Below are 22,389 nucleotides of genomic sequence, written 5' to 3' on the forward strand. Positions count from 1 at the left end.
ATGTCACTTCCCTTTTCTTAGTATATAAGTCAGTCAGTCTTGTTCCTCCTTGCGTTGCAAACACTTCCTTCTGGTTGTGCTGTTTGCTCCTGTTCTTTGTTCCTGCTTTTTTGCCTTGGGGGATTTTTGCCTGTTCTTTGTTCCTGCTTTTGCCTTGGGATATTTTTGCCTGTTCCTTTTTTCCTGCCTTGTACCCTGGATATTGCCTATTTTTGTTTCCTGTTGTCAAGTCCTGTTTTTTCTTGTTTTCCTTCAGGAGTTCCTGTTAGAGGTTTTTTCCCCAGTGTTGGGGTTTTTTCCCTCTGGGACTCCTTCTGGAGGATACGGTCTGCTTAGGCGTAGCCTGTCAAGCGGCACCGTGGCTACTAGAAGGGGTCGCCCTTATCTGGGAACATCCAGGACCTGTAGAAGACTTGGGGGGTGATTCTGACTTCGGCGGGCAGCGGAGGCCGCCCGCCAAAGTTCCCCCGCCAGAATACTGCAGCACGGTCAAAAGACCGCTGCGGTAATTCTGAGTCTCCCGCTGGGCGGGTGGGCGACCGCCAGAAGGCCGCACGCCCAGCGGGAAAACCCCTTCCACGAGGATGCCGGCTCCGAATGGAGCCGGCAGAGTGGAAAGGGTGCGACGGGTGCAGTTGCACCCGTCGCGATTTTCAGTGTCTGCTATGCAGACACCGAAAATCTTTGTGGGGCCCTGTTAGGAGGCCCCTGCAGTGCCCATGCCAGTGGCATGGGCACTGCAGGGGCCCCCAGGGGCCCCACAACACCTGTTACCGCCAGCCTCTTCCTGGCGGTGTAAACCGCCAGGAACAGGCTGGCGGTAAGGGGGTTGGAATCCCCATGGCGGAGCTGCCTGCAGCGCCGCCATGGAGGATTCTTCAGGCCAGGGGAAAACCGGCGGGAAACCGCCAGTTTCCCTTTTCTGACCGCGGCTTTACCGCCGCGGTCAGAATTGGCCTGGATGCACCGCCAGCCTGTTGGCGGAGCATCCGCGGTCCCCGGCCCTGGCGGTCTATGACCGCCAGGGTCGGAATGACCCCCTTGGTGTATTCGCCAATCCGAAATCCAGAGGTGAGAAGTCCAGCGCAGTACGTGACAACAAGGCTCTGCAGAGTGAAGGACTAGCATACATCAACAAACGCCTGACCTTCGATCAACCGACCAGACACCTCCGATCAGCTTTCCTCTCTTTCGTAGACACCCCACAGATCTGTCGAGCCAACAGCGGAAGACACTCCTTCTTGCACCTGGCAGTCAAGGCTTGGAACAACCTCCCCTTCACCTCAGGACTGCACCATCACGCCAGCCATTCAGAAGAGAACTAAGGGCCTGGATGTTCAAATGATCAAACCTCCACACAGCAGCGAACAGCTCTAGCACCTCAAGACCCTTACAGGTGATTTGCCACGCTCTATGAAATGTTTGATTGATTGATTCCCCATGCTTACACAGTGCTAGAAGTACACTGCCACCCCTAGAGGCGCAGTGACCTGTATTCTCCACTCTTATACTGTGCAAGAAGTACACTGCCCCTCTCCAGAGCTGCGGTGATCTTCGTTATCCACTGGTGTGATATATCACGGAATATCTTTGTGATTCAGTCTTCCATGGACATTACCTGTTTAGGGGCTTGGAGAACATTGTGAGCTGTAGCTGTTGCTAGGAGGGTTCTCTTATTCCCTCTATTTCTTTGGAAAGTCAGGGACAGGCCGCCCACAAGCTGCACCCCCATGTCAGTGATTGTGACCCGTTCATCAATCACGGTCACGGTCTTCTCAGCCAAGATGGAGTCAGAAAGGGGCGATAAAACCTGGAAAAAAAAACACACATGGAAGATCATTTAGAAAGGGCACACATTTGTAAACTTTCTGGACTTCATGAAGGACCTACACATAAAAACAAGCATTGATAGTAGGTATCGCCTTTAACATATGAGCACAGACTTATTGGCAGGGCCAGTGGAATTATGCAACAGGAAAGCACCAAATTATGTGGCTGAGTTGGATAAATTATGCTGCAAGAATAGCAAAATTATGCTATATAATGCAACACATTTTTAGGTAGTATTGCTTCATTATTTTGATATTTTTACACATGGTAATACTATTTGGGCAAAGATTTCACCTTTTGCTCTTTTCTTCCTATTTTCATTCGTTTCCACTTTCAATTGTTCTGAGCCCCTTATTTGGTCTTTTTTGTCTGAAGCTTCGCCCTTCATTCATTTTCCACATTTTTTGGTGTGGCCTAGAGACAGAGCAGGTGGCCTCACTTCTTTTTTTGATCTCGGCAGTGATTAGTTAAACATGTGGCTTTTTATTGAATTTTCTTTTAAGTTGCCGAGATAAAGATTTTTACAGAAATAGTGGATTTCAATATTTTTTGTGCTCAGCTAACATTTCTTTATGCTCTCCTTTCTGACTTTAATTGTTTTGATTCTCAGTGTGTTTTTGTGGCATGACTTTGTTATGTGTGTTTACTCTCCTAGAGCTGTTAGCAAATGATAAGTGTAGTTGTTTACATTTTGTGTGTGCTTTTCACATGCTTAGTTCCATTTATTGTATTTCTGTTTAATTATCTTCTATTGTGTAGCATGGAGACATTTTGTAGCTTCAATGCGAGAGTTTTACGTTACACTGTGATGCGTCCCCAGCTGTGGGGTTAAAGTCTGCTTTTGTGTTATTACATTGAGCCTAGGCAGCGTGCGTGCACTATCTGCAAGACCTGCTGTATTCACTAAAAGGGCTTTGATCCTGTCCGCTGATTACCATATTTTGACTTCATTGTCGCTCTTCTTTGCTGACTCTTAACTGGTTTGCGCAGCTGATACATCCCTTCCATTCTTAGCTGAGGAGCCCTTGCCAAGTACTGTATTCTTACACTTTAGACGGATATCAGTTCTTTTCAGGAACCACTTTTTTTTCTTGCCTGCTCGTGTTACACTGTTGGTGCGTGTTCATGTGTGCTAGTGATTTCTCTATTTTACATCGTTGTTTTATGCTTTTTTGGGTTGAAATTCTTAATGAGCACTTCCCACTCGGTGTGACACTCACCTCACAGCCAACGTGCTTCATTAAAACAATGCTTTTTTGGTAGTGTTGGAAATGGCCCTTTTTGCAGGGTCACCCCAAGTCTTTTTGCCTCCTTCCTCCTATTTTTTCTGACCTGTTTTTGTTGGCTTTAGGACTCTGGGCACTTTACCACTGCTAACCAGTGCTAAAGTGCATATGTTCTCTGTGTAAAGTGTACTGTTGATTGGTTTATCCATGATTGGCATATTCGATTTACTGGTAAGTCCCCAGTAAAGTGCACTATAGGTGCCCAGGACCTGTAAATCAAATGCTACTTGTGGGCCTGCAGCACTGGTTATGCCACCCCTGTAAACATGGCTCAGACCTGCCAATTCGACTTGGCAAGTGTACCCACTTGCCAGACCTAAACCTTCCCTTTTACTACATGTAAGGCACCCCTAAGGTAGGCCCTAGGTAGCCCCATGGCTACAACGCATGTGACCTCACTGGCCCGATGACTCCTGCACCGACTCCGGAACCGACACCGCGGTGTTGTATTGTTTTATTGTTTTATTTAAAATATGTTTTTTTCCAGAATTATGATTTTGGAGAATAGAGATTTATATGTGTTTCTCATACTTTTGGCTTGTTGGCATGATGTGTTTTCAATTTGGGATTCTGTATTTTAGGAACCCAGGTCTGAAGGTGGGTTTGTTTTGGTTTGTTGGCAACAGCTTCCAGTGTCATATATCCGGGTCTTGTCTGAAGTGCCCTGGCCAGCATTGAGCAGGACACAAAGGCTGGAAGCCCTGGTCTTGTGGTGATGAAGGCGCCAGAGAGGCAAGGCAGCAGAGGTTCGCCAGTTGGGGGCCCTAGCTTGGTGTGCAGTTGTGCCCCCACTCTGCTCCTAGCTTCCATTCCAGCTGTCCCGCTGTCTATTCTTTCTCACATCCCTGTTGCCTTCCTCCAAACTATCTACCCTCCTCTCCTGTAGCTCTCTGGTCCAGCACCCCCAAAGCCCTCCTCGGCCACTGCCAGTCCTACCGCATGCCTCATTTTAAGTTATACTGCATTGATCTTCTCCACCCTTGCCGCATTCACCTTCTGAAACTCATTCCCTTGCAGTTCTCCCATCAGCACTGCTACCTGCAACACTGCAGCCTCCCCTCTCCTCCCCACAGTCCCTGCTGTCTCTCTTTTCTACTCTGGTTCTTCCAGACAGTTACTGGAACTGCCTGCCTCAGGCAATGCCAACCCTGGGAAGGCAGAAGCCCTCAGCTCTGGCAACATCTGCCTGAACACTGGTGATACCTTTATCAGCTGTATGTGACATCGCATGGCACCGCCCAAACTAAATTGTTCTCTTCAATGTGGTGGACAAGCATTTTCGGGTGGTTTTCTTGTGCTGCTTTTAAAGGGGCGGTGGATATTCGTTTAGCACAAAATTCTGTTTCAGAGACTTTCGACAGCACCCCCTAGGATAAGTAACTGGCAGCCGCCTTTGTTACTAGCAACACTTTAAAAGAGGCTTCCTTTGAGACATGGCCATTAAACGGGAAAGCTTGCTCCCTGTGAACATACCAGCATATTAAATTGTGTACGTTCGAGGACACACTAAGGGGGGTCATTACAACCTCAGCAGTCTTTTTACAAGACCGCCGAGGGACTGCCGTGCGGAAGACCGCCAGTAGTGGCGGTTTGCCGCTCGGTGTATTATGACTGTTGGCTGCTCTCCGTCCTTTTTCCGTCGGAGAGCCGCCAACAGCCATACTGGCGGGCGGCGGGGAAGTGGAGGTTGCTCCACCTTCACCGCCACGCCAGCAGAACACCGCCCACCGAATCACGTCCTGTGATTCGGCGTGGCAGTGTTCTGTGGCGGTGTGGTGTCGGCGGAGCAGCCCCCATGGCTCCCATCCCCTCCCGGATGATCGACGGAACAGGTAAGTCGATCGTCCGTTAGGGGAGGGGGGTGGGGGGTGTTGTGTGGGTGCATGGGGGTGCGCGTCCGTGTATGTAGAGGGGGTGTGTGAGTGCGTGTATGCTTGCGGGGGTGTTGTGTGTATTGGGAATGAGTGCGTGTATGTCTGTGGGTATGTCTGTATGGATGTGTGCGTGTATGTTTGTATGTGGGTGTGCGTGTCTGACTGTGTGTGGATGTAGGCATGTATGTTGGTGTGTGTGTTGGTGGTGCCTGCGTGCGTGTCGGGTGTGTGTGAGTTCTGTGATGTTGGGAGTCGGGGTCGGGGTGGGGAGGGGGGCCCTGCCACCTTTGGGGGGTGGGAGGGGTGGTGGGGGGTGTAGGGGAGGGAGTCGGGGTGGGGGTGGGGGAGACCCCTATCAGTGCCAGGGAAGGAATTCCCTGGCACTAATAGTGCTTACCGCCATGGATTTCATGGCGGTTCCAACCACAGGAAATCCACGGTGGTAAGCCGGGTCAAAATACTGCCGGCGGTATAGGGACGGCCGCCAGGCTGGAGACCCAGGGCTCCAGCCCGGCGGCCATCTCCGCCCTAGCGGACGGAACGGAGAACCGGCGGATGACCATGGCAGTAACCGCCATGGTCATAATACGCTGAGGAAAGACCGCCAGCCTGTTGGAGGTCTTACCGCCGCTTCTCCGCCTTCCGCCAGGGTCATAATGACCCCCTAAATGTCTCCTGCCCATATTCTGCACTGCAAAGCTGAATCCTGATTTGTTCAAGCCACTTGATAGCAATAAGCCATTCCTGGGGCAGCCATGTTGTTTGTTTGTGCCTCTCCTTTCAAAGCGGCCTCTCCTATTCACATACAAGCGTTTAGACACACATATGTCTACAGTGTGTCAACAGGAATATGGATGTCCACACATATCTCTGTCCAGGCAATACTGATACATAATGTGTTATATTTATAGTATGCACACCTTAAATGGAGCTGCATGTCTTTTAAGGTACGTCCACTCAAGGGAATGTGATTTTCTATTGGGTGACCGTGTTTTGAGCCTGTGTGCTCCCATGTGAATGGCACTGTACAGGCCCATTCTGCTGTTTTATGGAAGAGGGTAACCATTGGCTTGGTTTTGTCACACAGTTCAACAAAGTGATCCCTCCCACTGCCTTAGTGGGTGTAATAAATCAGTTACCCCCTCAGTACTGCCAAGTGAAATGTCATGTCACTCCTCCCAAGCGGGAGTATCTGCATTCATTCGAACAGCATAAAAAGAGACTGGGGATGGCAAGATCAGTGCTTTTCAATCACGATTTAGAGCAGCTTACACATGCCACTACTTGTAAAGTTTGTAAAACATTGTGAGCATTAGTGACTTGAACTAAACCATGTGCCACATCACCAATGTAATGGCCCATTCTGACCTGCAGGTTTCCTGTGTGTCTTGACAATATAGATGCAGCATTAACCTGGCGGGTAACACATTATCCAGGCAGTTAAGATGACTAAATCCATCCAAATTCAGTTGCAAATGTCTGCGTCTTTGTGGTTTTCCTTCATTTTGCATGGAAATGCATTAGGCTGTCACAGCTTCAGTTAAGGCCTCCATGTTGTTGTTGAGAGATAAAAAGTTTCTTACCAGTGCCTTTTCAAGGTTTCTGTCCTTCTATCCCACGCTCTCCTCCTCTTTTTGGGGTCTCTTCAGCATACATAGGCCCTCCCCCTCTTTATGCATCTGTGGCCCGCTCCCCCCTGATTTGTCTCCTTCTCACACACTCTTTCTACTCCTCTGTTTTGAGTTCATTCACCACTTTGTGCACAAACTACTTGTCTCTCTCGGCCTTTCTGTGCAGCTCTCACCCCTCTCTATCCACCATGCCACATAGTTCCACTACACAAATCCACTCTGCACCACACAGTTCCACAACAAACAATCCCAATCCAACCCACATAATTCCACTCCACACCACATACATACAGTCCACTCCAAACCAAAACCCATAAAAAAAGACATTGTCAATTAAAACGCAGTAGTCCTAACTCTCACAAATGCAAGACCGATTGCATTGCAAAAGTTTGTTTAGAAACGTAATGCCATGTTGGATTTCCCTATATCAGGACTTTCATGTGTAGTTTTTCCATCCTCTATTTCATTTGTTGTGAATGAGATGTTTACATCCACATTTGTACTGCATTTGTGTTTAACAAACTTTACCCAATTTCTATTGTCAATGTGACTTCCACAGGATTGGGACTTAATTAAGAACTGTTTGTTTGTTGTGACTTTTTTTCACTTTCACAGCTTCTCACTCTGGTAGGTGTTCTATCATTGCATGAGCCTATCTAGGTATGTTGCATTCTTAGGTGTGGCTTAGAAGCATATATAGCTGTCTTTCACCACTCATGCATTCAAAAATAAAATAATAAAAATGCCCACATATCTACAAAAATAAAGGGGCTCTCAGCTGCTGTTCCCGTGTCACTCACATTTTGCTTCTGCCCACCACAGCATGCGCCATGTGCCAGCCCACTTCAACCACCCAGTTCACCCATTGGCTGTTGCACTGTGAGCGACAGTATTTTTCTTATCACATTTGCACAACCTCCTAAAAATAAGTGCCCTTCTGGCATGAGCAGAGATGGGAGAAGGGCAGTCATTAACCTGCATGGATGTTTAGGTCTGGCTTGACCATTCAAGTTTCACCTGAACTTCTAACCTACACCATTATTACTCTACAGCTCTTTGCTTCCACACAAATACGTATCCGTTCCATGCTTTTTACTTGTAATGCTTCACATTACCATAGCACATTCCCTTAAAGTCAGACCTATTGGCTTTTCCAATTCTTGTTTCAGATGTGTAGCTTCAGCAATAAAACCCTCCTCAGATCATCCATGGCACGATTGTCTCACTTAGAATAGGTGACCCTATCAAACTGCGTCCCATGGTAACACCCACCTAAACAAGGGTGGCTTTTACTCTCCTTATCCACCAAAACTGTTCCACCGCAGCCCCCACGATGGATCGGGAAGCCCATATTAACCAACACAACCTCAATTGTCTCTTCCTGGTGGAACCTTGACCCTGTCCAGCTGCCCCACCTACATGGACGTCCTTCTCCACCAGGGATTCTCTATAAAGTACCAGCATCCTAACCACACTTCTGGGGTGGACAGTCGTTCAATGGGATACCAACCACATAACCCCTCAAGTCTCAGAATCTACAGGACACAACCTTCAGCCATCACTATCCACTGGATAACAGCATTGATGCTCAGGTCAACCCTTCATTGTCAGTCTGAGGAAAGGACCTCATTTACTCCTTCTAGAGGAGGACTTCTGACCGTGAAACGACTCGTGACTGTGAAACGACTCGTGACCTTCCATTCAAAAACCTTTTAAAGATGCTTTTTAGCTTCATCCAGCAAAGAGAAGTCGCTCCTCACGGCCAGTAAGCTTGATGTTCATTTCGGTCTATCCTGTCTAATCATACATGGTACTCAGTCTGGAGAGCCAGCTTGAAGTTGAAGGAATACTGTGCCTCAAGAATAGGGCTCAAAGGTGTATGGTATTTACTTTATTTACATTTCACCTCTATCTATCAATAGTGTATTTCCTTTCAACTTACCAATATTTTGCCAATGTCTTTCGTGTTAAATGAAGAAGCAACATTAGCTTTGTAATATACACCAGTGCAGCTGTCTGCCTGACTAGCCACTGCCCAGATTATAGAGAATGACAAAACTGAAGACCACATCATTTCTGTACTTAATGTATTTAAAATTAATAGACAGGGAAATGTATTTTTTTTGCTATCATCATGAATGCACAAAACCAGGTGAAAGTGAAAACTGGAAGCCTTAGGCTTACATTAAACAAATAAGCGATAAATAACAGTTCTGATGCACAAGTTGCACCAAGAAATACCCCTGAATGTGCCAACAACTACATAGCTTGTATAAGTGCAGACAAGCAAGTGAAGCTCACAGTGTCTCAAGGACCAGACCGCTGGTCCATGGGTGAGTGAACCCTCCACCAGTGAAAGGGTTAAATAGAGCCAGGCATGGAAACATCTAGACATCTCCAATGACCAACTCAACTGGACAGGGGTTACACACTACTCATGCGCCTTCACCGATTATCACCAGTTGAGTAAGGATACGCTATTCATATGGCCCCACCACAAATCACACCTTGATTGTGGGGAACTCTATTCATGCTTCTCCAATGCACATCTCACCTGCACAGTGGTGGCACACTAATCATGCACCACTACCACACATCACATTGGTCGTGGGGACACACTATTCATGCACCTTCACAACACATCTGACCTTTACAGTGGTGACACACTACTCATGTGCCTTGACCAAAGATATCAACGGTAAAAGGAATACACTGCTCATGTCCCTCCACTGCACATCCCACCTGGACAGTGGTGACACACTACTCATGTAGCTCCACCACACATCTTAAGTAGATAGTGGGGATACACTACACATGCCCATCCACCACACATCTCACCTGTACAGTGGAAACACACTACTCATCCGCCTCCACCGCACATCTCACCTAGATCATGGAGATACACAACTCATGCCTGTCTACCACACATCTCATCTGTACAGTGTAAACACTACTCATGTACCTCCACCACACATCTCCCCTAAATAGTGGGGATACACTACTCATGCCCCTAAACTGCACACCTCACCTGACAGACTACTCATGCAGCACCATCTTACATCTTACGTAGATAGTGCAGATACACCACACATGCCCATCCACCACACATCTCACCTGTACAGTGGAGGCACACTACTCATCTGCCTCCACTTCACATCCCACCTGAACAGTGGTGATACACTACTCATGCAGCTCCACTGCACATCTTACGTAAATAGTGGGGATACACTACACATGCCCATCCACCACACATCTCACCTGTACAGTGGAGACACACTACTCATCTGCCTCCACTGCTCATCCCACCTGAACAGTGGTGACACACTACTCATGCAGCTCCACCGCACATCTTACGAAGATAGTGGGGATACACTACACATGCCCATCCACCACACATCTAACCTGTACAGTGGAGACACACTACTCATCCACCTCCACCGTACATCTCACCTAGATCATGGGGATACACAACTCATGCCTGTCTACCACACATCTCATCTGTACAGTGGGGACACACTACTCATGTACATCCACCACACATCTCCCCTAAATAGTGGGGATACACTACTCATGCCCCTAAACTGCACACCTCACCTGACACACTACTCATGCAGCTCACCTCACATCTTACGTAGATAGTGCAGATACACCACACATGCCCATCTACCACACATCTCACCTGTACAGTGGAGACACACTACTCATTTGCCTCCACAGCATATCTCACCTAGATCATGGAGATACACAACTCATGCCTGTCTACCACACATCTCATCTGTACAGTGTAAACACTACTCATGCACCTCCACCACACATCTCCCCTAAATAGTGGGGATACACTACTCATGCCCCTAAACTTCACACCTCACCTGACAGACTACTCATGCAGCACCACCTCACATCTTATGTAGATAGTGCAGATACACCACACATGCCCATCCACCACACATCTCACCTGTACAGTGGAGGCACACTACTCATCTGCCTCCACTGCTCATCCCACCTGGACAGTGGTGACACACTACTCATGCAGCTCCACCTCACATCTTACGTAAATAGTGGGGATACACTACACATGCCCATCCACCACACATCTCACCTGTACAGTGGAGACACACTACTCATCTGCCTCCACTGCTCATCCCACCTGAACAGTGGTGACACACTACTCATGCAGCTCCACTGCACATCTTACGAAGATAGTGGGGATACACTACACATGCCCATCCACCACACATCTAACCTGTGCAGTGGAGACACACTGCTCATCCACCTCCACCGCACATCTCACCTAGATCATGGGGATACACAACTCATGCCTGTCTACCACACATCTCATCTGTACAGTGGGGACACACTACTCATGTACATCCACCACACATCTCCCCTAAATAGTGGGGATACACTACTCATGCCCCTAAACTGCACACCTCACCTGACACACTACTCATGCAGCTCCACCTCAAATCTTACGTAGATAGTGCAGATACACCACACATGCCCATCCACCACACATCTCACCTGTACAGTGGAGACACACTACTCATTCACCTCCACCGCACATCTCACCTGAACAGTGGTGACACACTACTCATGCAGCTCCACTGCACATCTTACGTAAATAGTGGGGATACACTACACATGCCATTCCACCACAAATCTCACCTGTACAGTGGAGACACACTACTCATCTGCCTCCACTGCTTATCCCACCTAAACAGTGGTGACACACTACTCATTCGCCTCCACCGCATATCTCACCTAGATCATGGGGATACACAACTCATGCTCGTCTACCACACATCTCATCTGTACAGTGGAAACACTACTCATGTACCTCCACCACACATCTCCCCTAAATAGTTTGGGTACACTACTTATGACCCTAAACTACACTCCTCACCTGACACACTACTCATGCAGTTCCACCGCACATCTTACGTAGATAGTGGGGATACACTACACATGCCCATCCACCACTCATCTAACCTGTACAGTGGAGGCACACTACTCATCTGCCTCTACTGCTCATCCCACCTGGACAGTGGTGACACACTACTCATGCAGCTCCACCGCACATCTTACGTAGATAGTGCAGATACACCACACATGTCCATCCTCCACACATCTAACCTGTACAGTGGAGGCACACTACTCATCCGCCTCCACCGCACATCTCACCTAGATCATGAGGATGCACAACTCATGCCCATCTACCACACATCTCATCTGTGCAGTGGGGATACACTACTCATGCGCCTTCAAAACATAGCTCACTTGGGCAGTGGTGATACACACCTCATGCGGCTCCACCACACATCTCACCTGTAAAGTGGTGATACACACTTCTCATTCGCCCCACCACACACCAGTGTTACACCCTTCATGCAGTTGCACCACACATCAGTGTTACCCTAATCATGCGGCTGTACCACACATCTCACCTGCACAGTGGTCATGCCCTGCTCCCGGCCAGCCAGGATCCTTCCAGAGTCTAGTCTGGCGATTCGTGGCTCCTCCACCTTCATATAATCCTTCACCAGGTCAGTGATGTCGAACTGCCAATCCGAGGCAAGCATGTAGGTCAGCTGACCCCCCAAGTTCGATGACTCAGACACAAACTGGGTCAAGACACGGACCATGGCATGCTGGTACTGCAAGGAGCAGCCCTTCCCCTTCCGCTCATCATCATCCTCATCATCACTGTCCCGTGTTGGCCTAGAAGGGAAAGGAGAGGAGTTACCCAGACTAGTCACTATCCTTGTGCAAGACACTTACCCTGTCAATATCACTGTGCATGGAAGGTGCATGGAGAAAGTCTGTGAGGGTAAGAGATGAAGCTAGGCAAGAGAGGTCGCAGAGGAAGTCTTCTCAACACACATGGCCACTGCAACCATGTGTGGATGGTGGGAAGCTGCTTGAGCGGTGTTATTTGAGCTATTCACATCTGCAGTGGAGATGCATTGCTAGCAGGGACAATGGTTTCAAAAGATAGTGTGTGAGCCTGAGGCAAAGCGAAGCTTGGTTAGAAGAGAGAGCTGCTGTACCAGCAGCATAGCTGGAAGGAAGTACTCTGGCAACCACTCCTGTAGGGAGACAAAAGGCAAAGATTCCCAAAGGCTCTTCTGGTTAGATAACTTTAGCTGGCTGCTGTATTTTTTGTGAATAATATACAGGGAACAGGCCCCTTTATCAGGGTTCATTTCTACAAGACACAACTCTGTTAGAAGGACATTCTAGCCAGTTCAAGAGCAGGGATGAGACATGTGCTGAAGCTTGATGCCATCATCTGCAGACTATACAATTCTGCCCTGTGACTGGGGCTGATGTGGTCCATAGCCTAGCAGATGGACGTACGGCATGGGCCTACGGACAGTGAGATGTCGGAAGGGGACACTCTCCTTAACACCCTGGGGTTTGCATACAGACCCTCCTTGAAGGAGGCTATAACCTCTGTGATCCATAAATCATGGACAGATCCTGTGGGTCCCACAGGCCGAGCTCATTGCTTAACCCAGGTGTCATCTGGTTCTGAGTGTCCGGCATGTTGCCTCAATCATCTAATGCTGCTCCAACTGGACCTAGGCAGGGTAGCTGGGCACTATACAAAAAACGTGTTCTTCTTCTGGACAACGTAGCCCATATACGTACAAGTGGAGCCTGACTTTATTTCACACTGAGAAAGTGTTAGACTTTGTGAATAATGCATTTTTGGAGCACGCCCTAAAGGCAGTGGACTGCGACCCCCAATTCTGCAGCTGGGTAATAGCCAACTATACGGCCAACTCACCTCTCCTGACAATGGAGCGATTATTGAGTAGGGGCTGTTGGAATAGTGACATCTGAGGCTTTGAGATTAGCTGGGATTCTTCCAAGCTCACAATGTGTGGAGACAATACATTAGTACAGAGATACCCAAAGCATGTCCGGGAGTCACGGGCAGTCCCCTGACCCTTCTATGCCACTCTGTGGGCTGCTGTTTACTTCACTTAGCACTGATATTCAGAAAGCTGTTATACAGGCAAACATTTATTTACATCTTAAGTGGAGCAAGGAAGGTGTCCTGCACGTCTTATTGTTGGGAACGCCTTCACTTTAAAAGACATTGGGGCATATTTACAAGAAAGCAGCACCTTCCTACTGGCACCTAACGACGCCATGGCTGCACCGTGTTTACAAGATAGCGCACTTTGGAGGTCGTTAGCACAATAGCGTCAACATTTAGGATGCTATTGTGTTGCTTTGCTGCACTAGCTTTAAAAATGTTGACGCCAGTGAAGCAAGGCACAGGGAGCCCCACGGAATATAACGGGTGCGTCTTTTAACGCATGCTCTGAGCAGGCATTAAAAATGATGGAAAAAATGGTGCAGTCAAATGCTGTAAATTTCACTACACCATTTTTTTGGGCCCCCCCCTGCGCCGGAGCGCCCCTCATTGCATACATAATGCCTGGTGCAAGCATAAAGTGGTGCAAGGGGTTCCAAAGTGGCGCAATATGAGCATTGCACCAGTGTGTAAATATGGCGCAGCAGAAAAGCCACCTTAGCGCCAACTTAGCATGAAAAAAATGAAGCTATGTCGGCACTAAGGTGGCGCGAAGGGCTTGGAACTGCCCCATCATGGAACAAACACACAAATACGAGAGACTTTAACACTGAAGCAAGTGTAGTTCATTAGCAGGCAGCAGTGCTTGACCTTAGTGCAGCAGATGACCTGGCTGCAGTGAGAGGGAGTTATTAAAAGCAATAGTTCTCAGACAACTTACAAACATTCATGCCTTTCGCGCCCTGGCAATGCTGTTAGTGACTCATGATGCAGCAGTTGTCATGTGATCCTCCGTGTGGCCTAGGCTAGGGATCAACAATAAAGTTTATTGAATAAAACACAAGAGGTTGCGTACAGGCACGCCCTGGTCTCACATTGTTAAGGGTGTTCTCGCATGTGATAATGATCACACAGTTGTGCAGTTGGGGAAGCTGGGATTGGTCCCAGGTTTTCTGTATCCAGATTGTGCATTGGGTGTCGCTTCTGCTCTCATTTCACAGCTACAGTTCATGCTTTGTCTTTAAGTCTTGGCCTAGAAGGTTAGAGTGCGGGGGGCAGAGAGCGGGTCCAGAAGAACCGACACACCCTCGAGCTGGGCCAGAACGAGGCATCTGGCTCGAGCTTGACTCGCGCCTTCGGTGGCTCGCTCACCTCTATCACATAATGACAATTAAGGGGACAGAGACATAGAAAGGACATGATTTGACCATCGTCAAACAATCTGGTGAAGCAGGGGCACCAGCACCGCGGTGCAGGACCCCTTCTTCCGAGATTCATAACTTGCTCACCGCACCACTGGGGGTTCAGACTGGGGATGCTCTTCCCCACGGGTGATATAAAGTGATTGTGGGGTTACAGCCCTGTTTTCTTATCACATACTTACTACCAGTGTTTAGTGTGATTTACGGTTTTCTATCCCTGTTAATATAACAAAGAGTTGTCCACCATGGACCTCTGTAAGAGGGGCGCTGAGAGGCCTCGGGGTCTGAGGAATGTCTGCTAGCAGGAGTCCAGAGAGGGAGCTCTTGAGGCTCCCGGACAGAGGCCCTCTACCCCCTGACCCCTCCCACCTAACCACCACTCCCCCCAGGCCCCACTCCCCAACCCCAAGATCTCTAGGAGGCCCTGGACATGTAACTGGTGAGAGGCCTCCAGGGTCTGAGGAATGTCTGCTAGCAGGAGTCCAGAGAGGGAGCTCCTGAGGCTCCCGGACATAGGCCCTCTACCCCCTGACCCCCCACCTAACCCCCACTCCCCGGGGCCCCACTCCCCAACCCCAAGATCTCTAGGAGGCCCTGGACATGTAACTGGTGAGAGGCCTCCAGGGTCTGAGGAATGTCTGCTAGCAGGAGTCCAGAGAGGGAGCTCCTGAGGCTCCCGGACAGAGGCCCTCTACCCCCTGACCCCCCACCTAACCCCCACTCCCCCGGGCCCCACTCCCCAACCCCAAGATCTCTAGGAGGCCCTGGACATGTAACCGGTGAGAGGTCTCCAGATCTGATAAATGTCTGCTAGCAGGAGTCCAGAGGAGGCAGCTGGCCTCAGATCCTGAGGCTCCTGGACAGAGGCCCTCTACCCCCTGCCCCCCCACCTAGCCCCCACTCCCCCGGCCCCCACTCCCCACTCCCCAACCCCCAGATCTGTAGGAGGCCCTGGACATGTAACTGGTTAGAGGCCTCCAGGGTCTGAGGAATGTCTGCTAGCAGGAGTCCAGAGAGGGAGCTCCTGAGGCTCCCGGACAGAGGCCCTCTACCCCCTGCCCTCCCCCCCCACCTAGCCCCCACTCCCCCCGGCCCCACTCCCCAACCCCAAGATCTCTAGGAGGCCCTGGACATGTAACTGGTGAGAGGCCTCCAGGGTCTGAGGAATGTCTGCTAGCTGGAATCCAGAAGAGGGAGCTCCTGAGGCTCCCGGACAGAGGCCCTCTACCCCCTGCCCCCCCACCTAACCCCCACTCCCCCAGGCCCCGCTCCCCAACCCCAAGATCTCTAGGAGGCCCTGGACATGTAACCGGTGAGAGGTCTCCAGATCTGATAAATGTCTGCTAGCAGGAGTCCAGAGGAGGCAGCTGGCCTCAGCTCCTGAGGCTCCTGGACAGAGGCCCTCTAACCCCTGCCCCCCCACCTAGCCCCCACTCCCCCGGCCCCCACTCCCCACTCCCCAACCCCCAGATCTGTAGGAGGCCCTGGACATGTAACTGGTTAGAGGCCTCCAGGGTCTGAGGAATGTCTGCTAGCAGGAGTCCAGAGAGGGAGCTCCTGAGGCTCCCGGACAGAGGCCCTCTACCCCCTGCCCTCCCCCCCCACCTAGCCCCCACTCCCCCCGGCCCCACTCCCCAACCCCAAGATCTCTAGGAGGCCCTGGACATGTAACTGGTGAGAGGCCTCCAGGGTCTGAGGAATGTCTGCTAGCTGGAATCCAGAAGAGGGAGCTCCTGAGGCTCCCGGACAGAGGCCCTCTACCCCCTGCCCCCCCACCTAACCCCCACTCCCCCAGGCCCCGCTCCCCAACCCCAAGATCTCTAGGAGGCCCTGGACATGTAACCGGTGAGAGGTCTCCAGATCTGATAAATGTCTGCTAGCAGGAGTCCAGAGGAGGCAGCTGGCCTCAGCTCCTGAGGCTCCTGGAAAGAGGCCCTCTACCCCCTGCCCCCCCACCTAGCCCCCACTCCCCCGGCCCCCACTCCCCACTCCCCAACCCCCAGATCTGTAGGAGGCCCTGGACATGTAACTGGTTAGAGGCCTCCAGGGTCTGAGGAATGTCTGCTAGCCGTAGTCCAGAAGAGGGAGGTCCTGAGGCTCCCGGACAGAGGCCCTCTACCCCTTGCCCCCCCCCCCACCTAACCCCCACTCCCCTGGAGCCCCACTCCTCGACCCCCAGATCTCTAGGAGGCCCTGGACATGTAACCGGTGAGAGGCCTCCAGATCTGATAAATGTCTAGTAGCATAGGGTGACCAGATTTTTAGGAGCAAAAACCGGGACAGGTCAGACATTAAAGAAGGACTAAAAACTTTACACTCACTTTTATATCTGGCCTGTCCCGTTTTTTTGCGTAGCTTTGTGAATGTGTGCCTATACATGTGTGTATATATCTATATATATATATATATATCTATATATATATATATATATTTATTTTTTTGGGGAGGAATGGCCCCTATCAGGGCGAGCTCCGTTAAGTCGGTGCTCCTGTCAGGGACGGCCCAACCCTGTAAATACTTCTCCACCATGGGCACAAGGTCAAACACAGCACACACAGGAATCCTTGTGTTTGAAAATTGATTTTTCCAGCAGAGATGAGTAACCCAACTCCACCAACGCGTTTCAGCCACCAAAGGTCTTGATCACGGTGAGTAAGTGATCCATTTACAGCTTAATTTATAGATTCTCCTATTGACTGCCATTATGAGGCATTCTGGGAAATGTAGTAATAACAAATTTTACCATTATGTACCTCCACACAGTGACACCCCAAATAAGAATTATTTTACATCCCACATGCCACATTAATAAAACAAAAGCAAAGGTGAATATTACAAATATTAAAAACAATTATTTGTTGACCTTTTCTTATTTGCACACATCAAAAATCAAATAAATTAAGCTGTAAATGGATCACTTACTCACCGTGATCAAGACGTTTGGTGGCTGAAACGCGTTGGTGGAGTTTGAGTTACTCATCTCTGTTGGAAGAATACATTTTCAAACACAAGGATTCATGTGTGTGCCGTGTTTGACCTTGTGCCACTTGGTGGAGAAATATATATATATATATACACACACATACCTACACACATTTATAAGACTACATATATAAAACTAGCCATGACAACCTCCCTCCATTAGAGGGGGCTGGCCTCAGCTCCCGAGGCTTCGGACTGAGGCCCCCGACCCCCACTCCCCCCCACCCCCAGCCCCCCCCCAGCCCCTTCTCCCCAACCCCCAGATCTCCACCAGGCCCTGACATATAACCGGTGAGGGTCCTGCTCTTCACATGCCTTTGACGTGCTGGGGCAGGATCCGGTTGGGAATTTCCCGTCGCTGTAGGTGGCAATGTTTAGGGTTCTCTAATTGTTAGTTAATGGAGCCGGCCCATGAGTGGGCGGCCTTGGGGGGACCCTCAGGGGGCTGACATGTTTTCCTATAACCCTCAGCACTGTTGCCAAGGGTTTCTCGAGGCCTTGGCTCTTCAGGGTCCCTGTGCACAGACTTCACAAGTTAATCCGCTCCCTGGGGGGGCTGGGGGGTCCTGTCTCCCTAGTGCCCCAGAAAGGGGGGGCAGTATTGTCTGCAGTCAGAAACCATGTTAATTAAAGATGACAAGTGCCCCCTCCAGCAGGGCTCCGGTGAAGGAATGAAAGCTTCTCACGTATCTTTTCAGACATCATCACGTCTTTCACAAGTGCTCCGCGGGACAAGGGAGCGCTTTTCAAAGCGCTTTGTTCCCCTCTTGTGTTCGCCTTCTTCCCAGGAAGAGGGCGGCTGTATTAAACCCCCTTTCCTACTTCTGAAACCCTCCCCTTCAGACCTATCCTTGGGCCTCTGGCGTCAGCAGCTGCCTCCTCTCACCTCCTGCTTCAGGGCGCTTGGCCTGGACAGTCACCACTCACGGCGCTATTCCACGTGGGCACGCCAGTACTCGGCGTGTGGCATGATGGATGAATGAACACATGCCCTGGTGACCAAGCGCACAGGACTCAACCGCACGAGCAAAGCACACTCTGGGGCCCGAGATATTCATACCTAGGCATGTTTGTGTGTATGCACGTGTGTACGTAAGTATGTATGTGTACGTGTGTGGGTATGTTTATATGGATGTAGGTATGTGTATATATCTGTGTGTACGTATATCTGTATGCACGTGGGTACATAAGTATATATGTATGTATGTGTGTGGCTATTTTTATATTTATGTATGCCTGTATCTGCGTAGGTATGCGTGTACATATGTATGTACTTGTGTAGGTATCTATTTATGTACAGATGTATATATATATATATATATATATGTGTGTATACTTATGCCTCCTTTTTGTCTCACTTAATGAGGGTCCCGACGGGGTGAGCACTGTAGTCACACATGTCACATGTGTGTAAGATATTAAAATCACAGCCACCACTCACTCTTTATCAAAATATCGCCATCCCCACACCCCCCCCTCACGTCTTCAAGGGATGTCACCCGCCTATTGCCTAATTTTGTCCCCGGGTCCCCCGAAAAGGGATGGGAGTATCTTTTGTACCCCCTTCTAGCCTTCTTGTCTTTAGCAGACGCTGAAATCACATTGGCGGTCTGTAGTCTGGGGGTCGTGCCCGCTGTGCTGGGGCGTCTCACGTCACTCGCGGACCCTCATGAGTGATGTCAGCCTGCAGCGTCCTAGAGAGACATGTGCAGCGCCTTCAGGGCGCGTCCGCCTTGCTGTGGCACCCGATGTCACCTGCGCCTCCTCTTTTAGGAGTGTGCGTGCCAAGCCCACGTCCTAAGGTGACCTCCATTGTATCAATGGCACCACCTTCAACCCTCTAGTCCAGCGCCCCTTCATGACCAGTTCACTCACTTATTCTGTAAAATATAGTTGTCCTTGACGCCAACAAGGATAAACCCCCCCCCCAGGGACCGCTGATGCCAAACCTTTGAATTTTACAACACTGTCTCTATCAAAAGCCAATACTGTCTGTACTGTTACTGGGGCTGGGAATGATCAATCTGGCATGAGGCCATGTTCTCCAGGAATGGCACCTTCTTGTCCTGGTTCCACTGAGTTCCAAGGAATATTGTCATTAAAGCCCGCCCTGTAGGTAGAGAGGCGATAGATCCATCTCTGTTCGTTTCCAACAGTCTCTGTTCCAGACTTTCTTTTCGTGCTTCTACTTGTTCTAAGACCACGCGGCGTGTGGCCCATCTCTAAAGGTGGTCTGTGAGGTTAGTAGCCCTCCTCCTGCATCTGACATTGCTGCGATGTCCCCAGATACAGGTTTCTATCTTTTACCACTTTTACTAGTCACTCCGATGTAACGCATGTTGCGTGGGCAGGTTGCTAGGTAGACCACCTTACTAGTGTCACAATCCGTGGGCCCCCTTACGGTCCATATTTTCCTGGATCCAATTCCATTGATTTGACTGTGTTTGTAAGATGACACCCGCTACAACTGCCACAGGCCCAGTGCCCAGTAATCCTTGGTAAACCCACGGTGTCCTCTAAGTTCTCCTAGGGTTGGGCTTCTTTTGTTTTGGAGGAGTCCTAGCTAGACTGCCTTTTAAGCTTCTCGTCCTTTTGAATTTCCCGCTCCGTAGGGTTGCCCAGTTTGTATTTACCACCTTCTTTACTTGGCTTCATATGGTGCTGTAGGTAGTGACGCAGGTCAGTGGTATAGATGTCTCTCCTTGTGGTGTCTCCTCCAGTAGAGCGTCCCTATTCTGTGCCTGTTTTAAGGACTCTGCAATTATCCTCTTGGGATATTCTCTAGCCCTCAATGTTCTTGTCAGGTGTTTGCTTGATCTTTAAAATGTGAGATGTTTGTGTAGTTGCTCCTCAACCTTAGGAATTGCCCATAAGGTAAATTCTCACGTAAAGGTCTTAGATGAAAATGACCATACCTTAAAAGGGTGTTTTTTTCTGTTGTTTTTTTGTATGTATGGGTGGACAGCTTTCCTTCCTCAGCAAATATTGTGACATCCAAAAAGGCTATTGAATAGCTATCAACTGTGTGGGTGACGTTCAAATTCTTACTACACTCATTAATCCAAGTAAGGGACAAGGGAATAGTTTCTATACCCCATCCAAATCACCAGGATGTCATCAATATAATGTTTCCTTAATATTGTCCTTTGTTTGAAGGGATTGTTGCCATTAGGGATATATTGTTTCTCAAAGCTATAGGCATACAAGCCTGCCACACTCGGGCACAGGTACTCCCTATTGATGTACCAAAGACCTGTAAAAACAGGGTGCCCTCATACTCAAAAACATTTCTTGTCAATGCTAAACAGGCACATTCCACCACAAGCTTCTAGGTGCCAGAAAACCCCAGGCTCCTTCCTCCAATGTCATGTTGAGGACTTCTAGGGTTTCTTCCTGTGGAAGAGTTGTGTAGAGACTTTCCAGAGACTCATTAATAGTTGTGCTTTAGAGTCAAAATGCACATCCACTCTGTTGTGTCCCCAAGATAAGTACCCATCTTTTGTACTATTGGCCTTGAAGATAAATCACAAACCTAGATCGAGGCTTCCGGAGGGACCACATCCCAGAAACCCCTGGGTGTCCTGGTGTTGGGGTGCTGCTGCTATGAATCTTGGGTAAAGTACACAAATAGGATATTTTGGGGGGGTTTTAGGTTGTTAGAATTCTGACTCCTTTTTGGTGATCCAACCATTTTCTTCAGCCTGCTCCACCAATTCTAGTGTTTCCCTACTGAGCTCTGGTGTTGGCTCGTTTAAGAGTACTTTATAGTTCTTTTCATCGTTCAATAGTCGGCGGCAGTCAGTGTCATGACTATCCTCCACCCTTATCTGCCGTCTTTATGAATAACCAGTCATCTTCTTTCAGTTGCTCTAGTGCCCCCATTGCTCTATTCTCATGTTCCTAAAGGTTCTTCTTTCCAAACTCCCGGAACCCTTTCCATCTCATTGTATACGGCGTGTTCAAAATCCTGTATCTCTGTGGTACATACCGAAGGTTTACCCTCAGATCATGTCCCCTTCTCCCCTGTGTCTGTTGTCTTGTTCTTTTAGCTTTTAGTGTTAGTTCTCTGAAGAACTAGTTGATAATGTACTCCGGACTTGTCCGGAGGGAAGAAGGGATAAACCCCAGCACTTTTTTTACACTCTCCTCTGGGTTTCTGTAAGGGTTACCCCTGAAAGATTTCTCATGATGTTGGACCCCTGCTCGTGTCCGCGTCCCTTACCAGAGTCCTCTTTCGCGCGCCTGTTGATCTGCCCTCCCATATGACTTGAGTCCCTCCCTTTAGCTTGCCTCTTCTTCCCCTTCCTAAAAAAGGTTGATAAAACTCTTGATTTGGAAAGAATCGAGGGAGGGGTGGGCCTTGGATAAAGGGGGGTCTCCAACCGTATACTTGCTGCGGAGAGAGATAAAACTGTTGGGGTGGGTCCATAGGTCCGCTATACGGTGCATGTGATTCCCGCGGGTGTGGTGTGGTTTGCTGCCTGGTCCTTCCTCTCTGATGATCTTGGGTTCGGTTGCATCTTTATTTTTTCAGCCAAA

General features: G+C 49.3%; 1 protein-coding gene across 1 annotated transcript in view; it reads right to left on the reverse strand.

Moving 5' to 3' along the window:
- The window catches only part of TMEM132B (transmembrane protein 132B), an 816,836-nt gene that overhangs the window by 16,102 nt on the left and 778,345 nt on the right, over window positions 1-22,389 (reverse strand). Inside the window, exons 8-9 of the mRNA XM_069215373.1 lie at window positions 12,066-12,339; window positions 1,619-1,810 (exon numbers count right to left, since the gene is read on the reverse strand). Of these exons, the coding sequence (XP_069071474.1) occupies window positions 1,619-1,810; window positions 12,066-12,339 (466 nt within the window). The remainder of the gene's footprint in view (window positions 1-1,618; window positions 1,811-12,065; window positions 12,340-22,389) is intronic.

The sequence above is a fragment of the Pleurodeles waltl genome, chromosome 11 (genome assembly GCF_031143425.1).
Source record: "Pleurodeles waltl isolate 20211129_DDA chromosome 11, aPleWal1.hap1.20221129, whole genome shotgun sequence".
NCBI classification, from domain to species: domain Eukaryota; kingdom Metazoa; phylum Chordata; class Amphibia; order Caudata; family Salamandridae; genus Pleurodeles; species Pleurodeles waltl.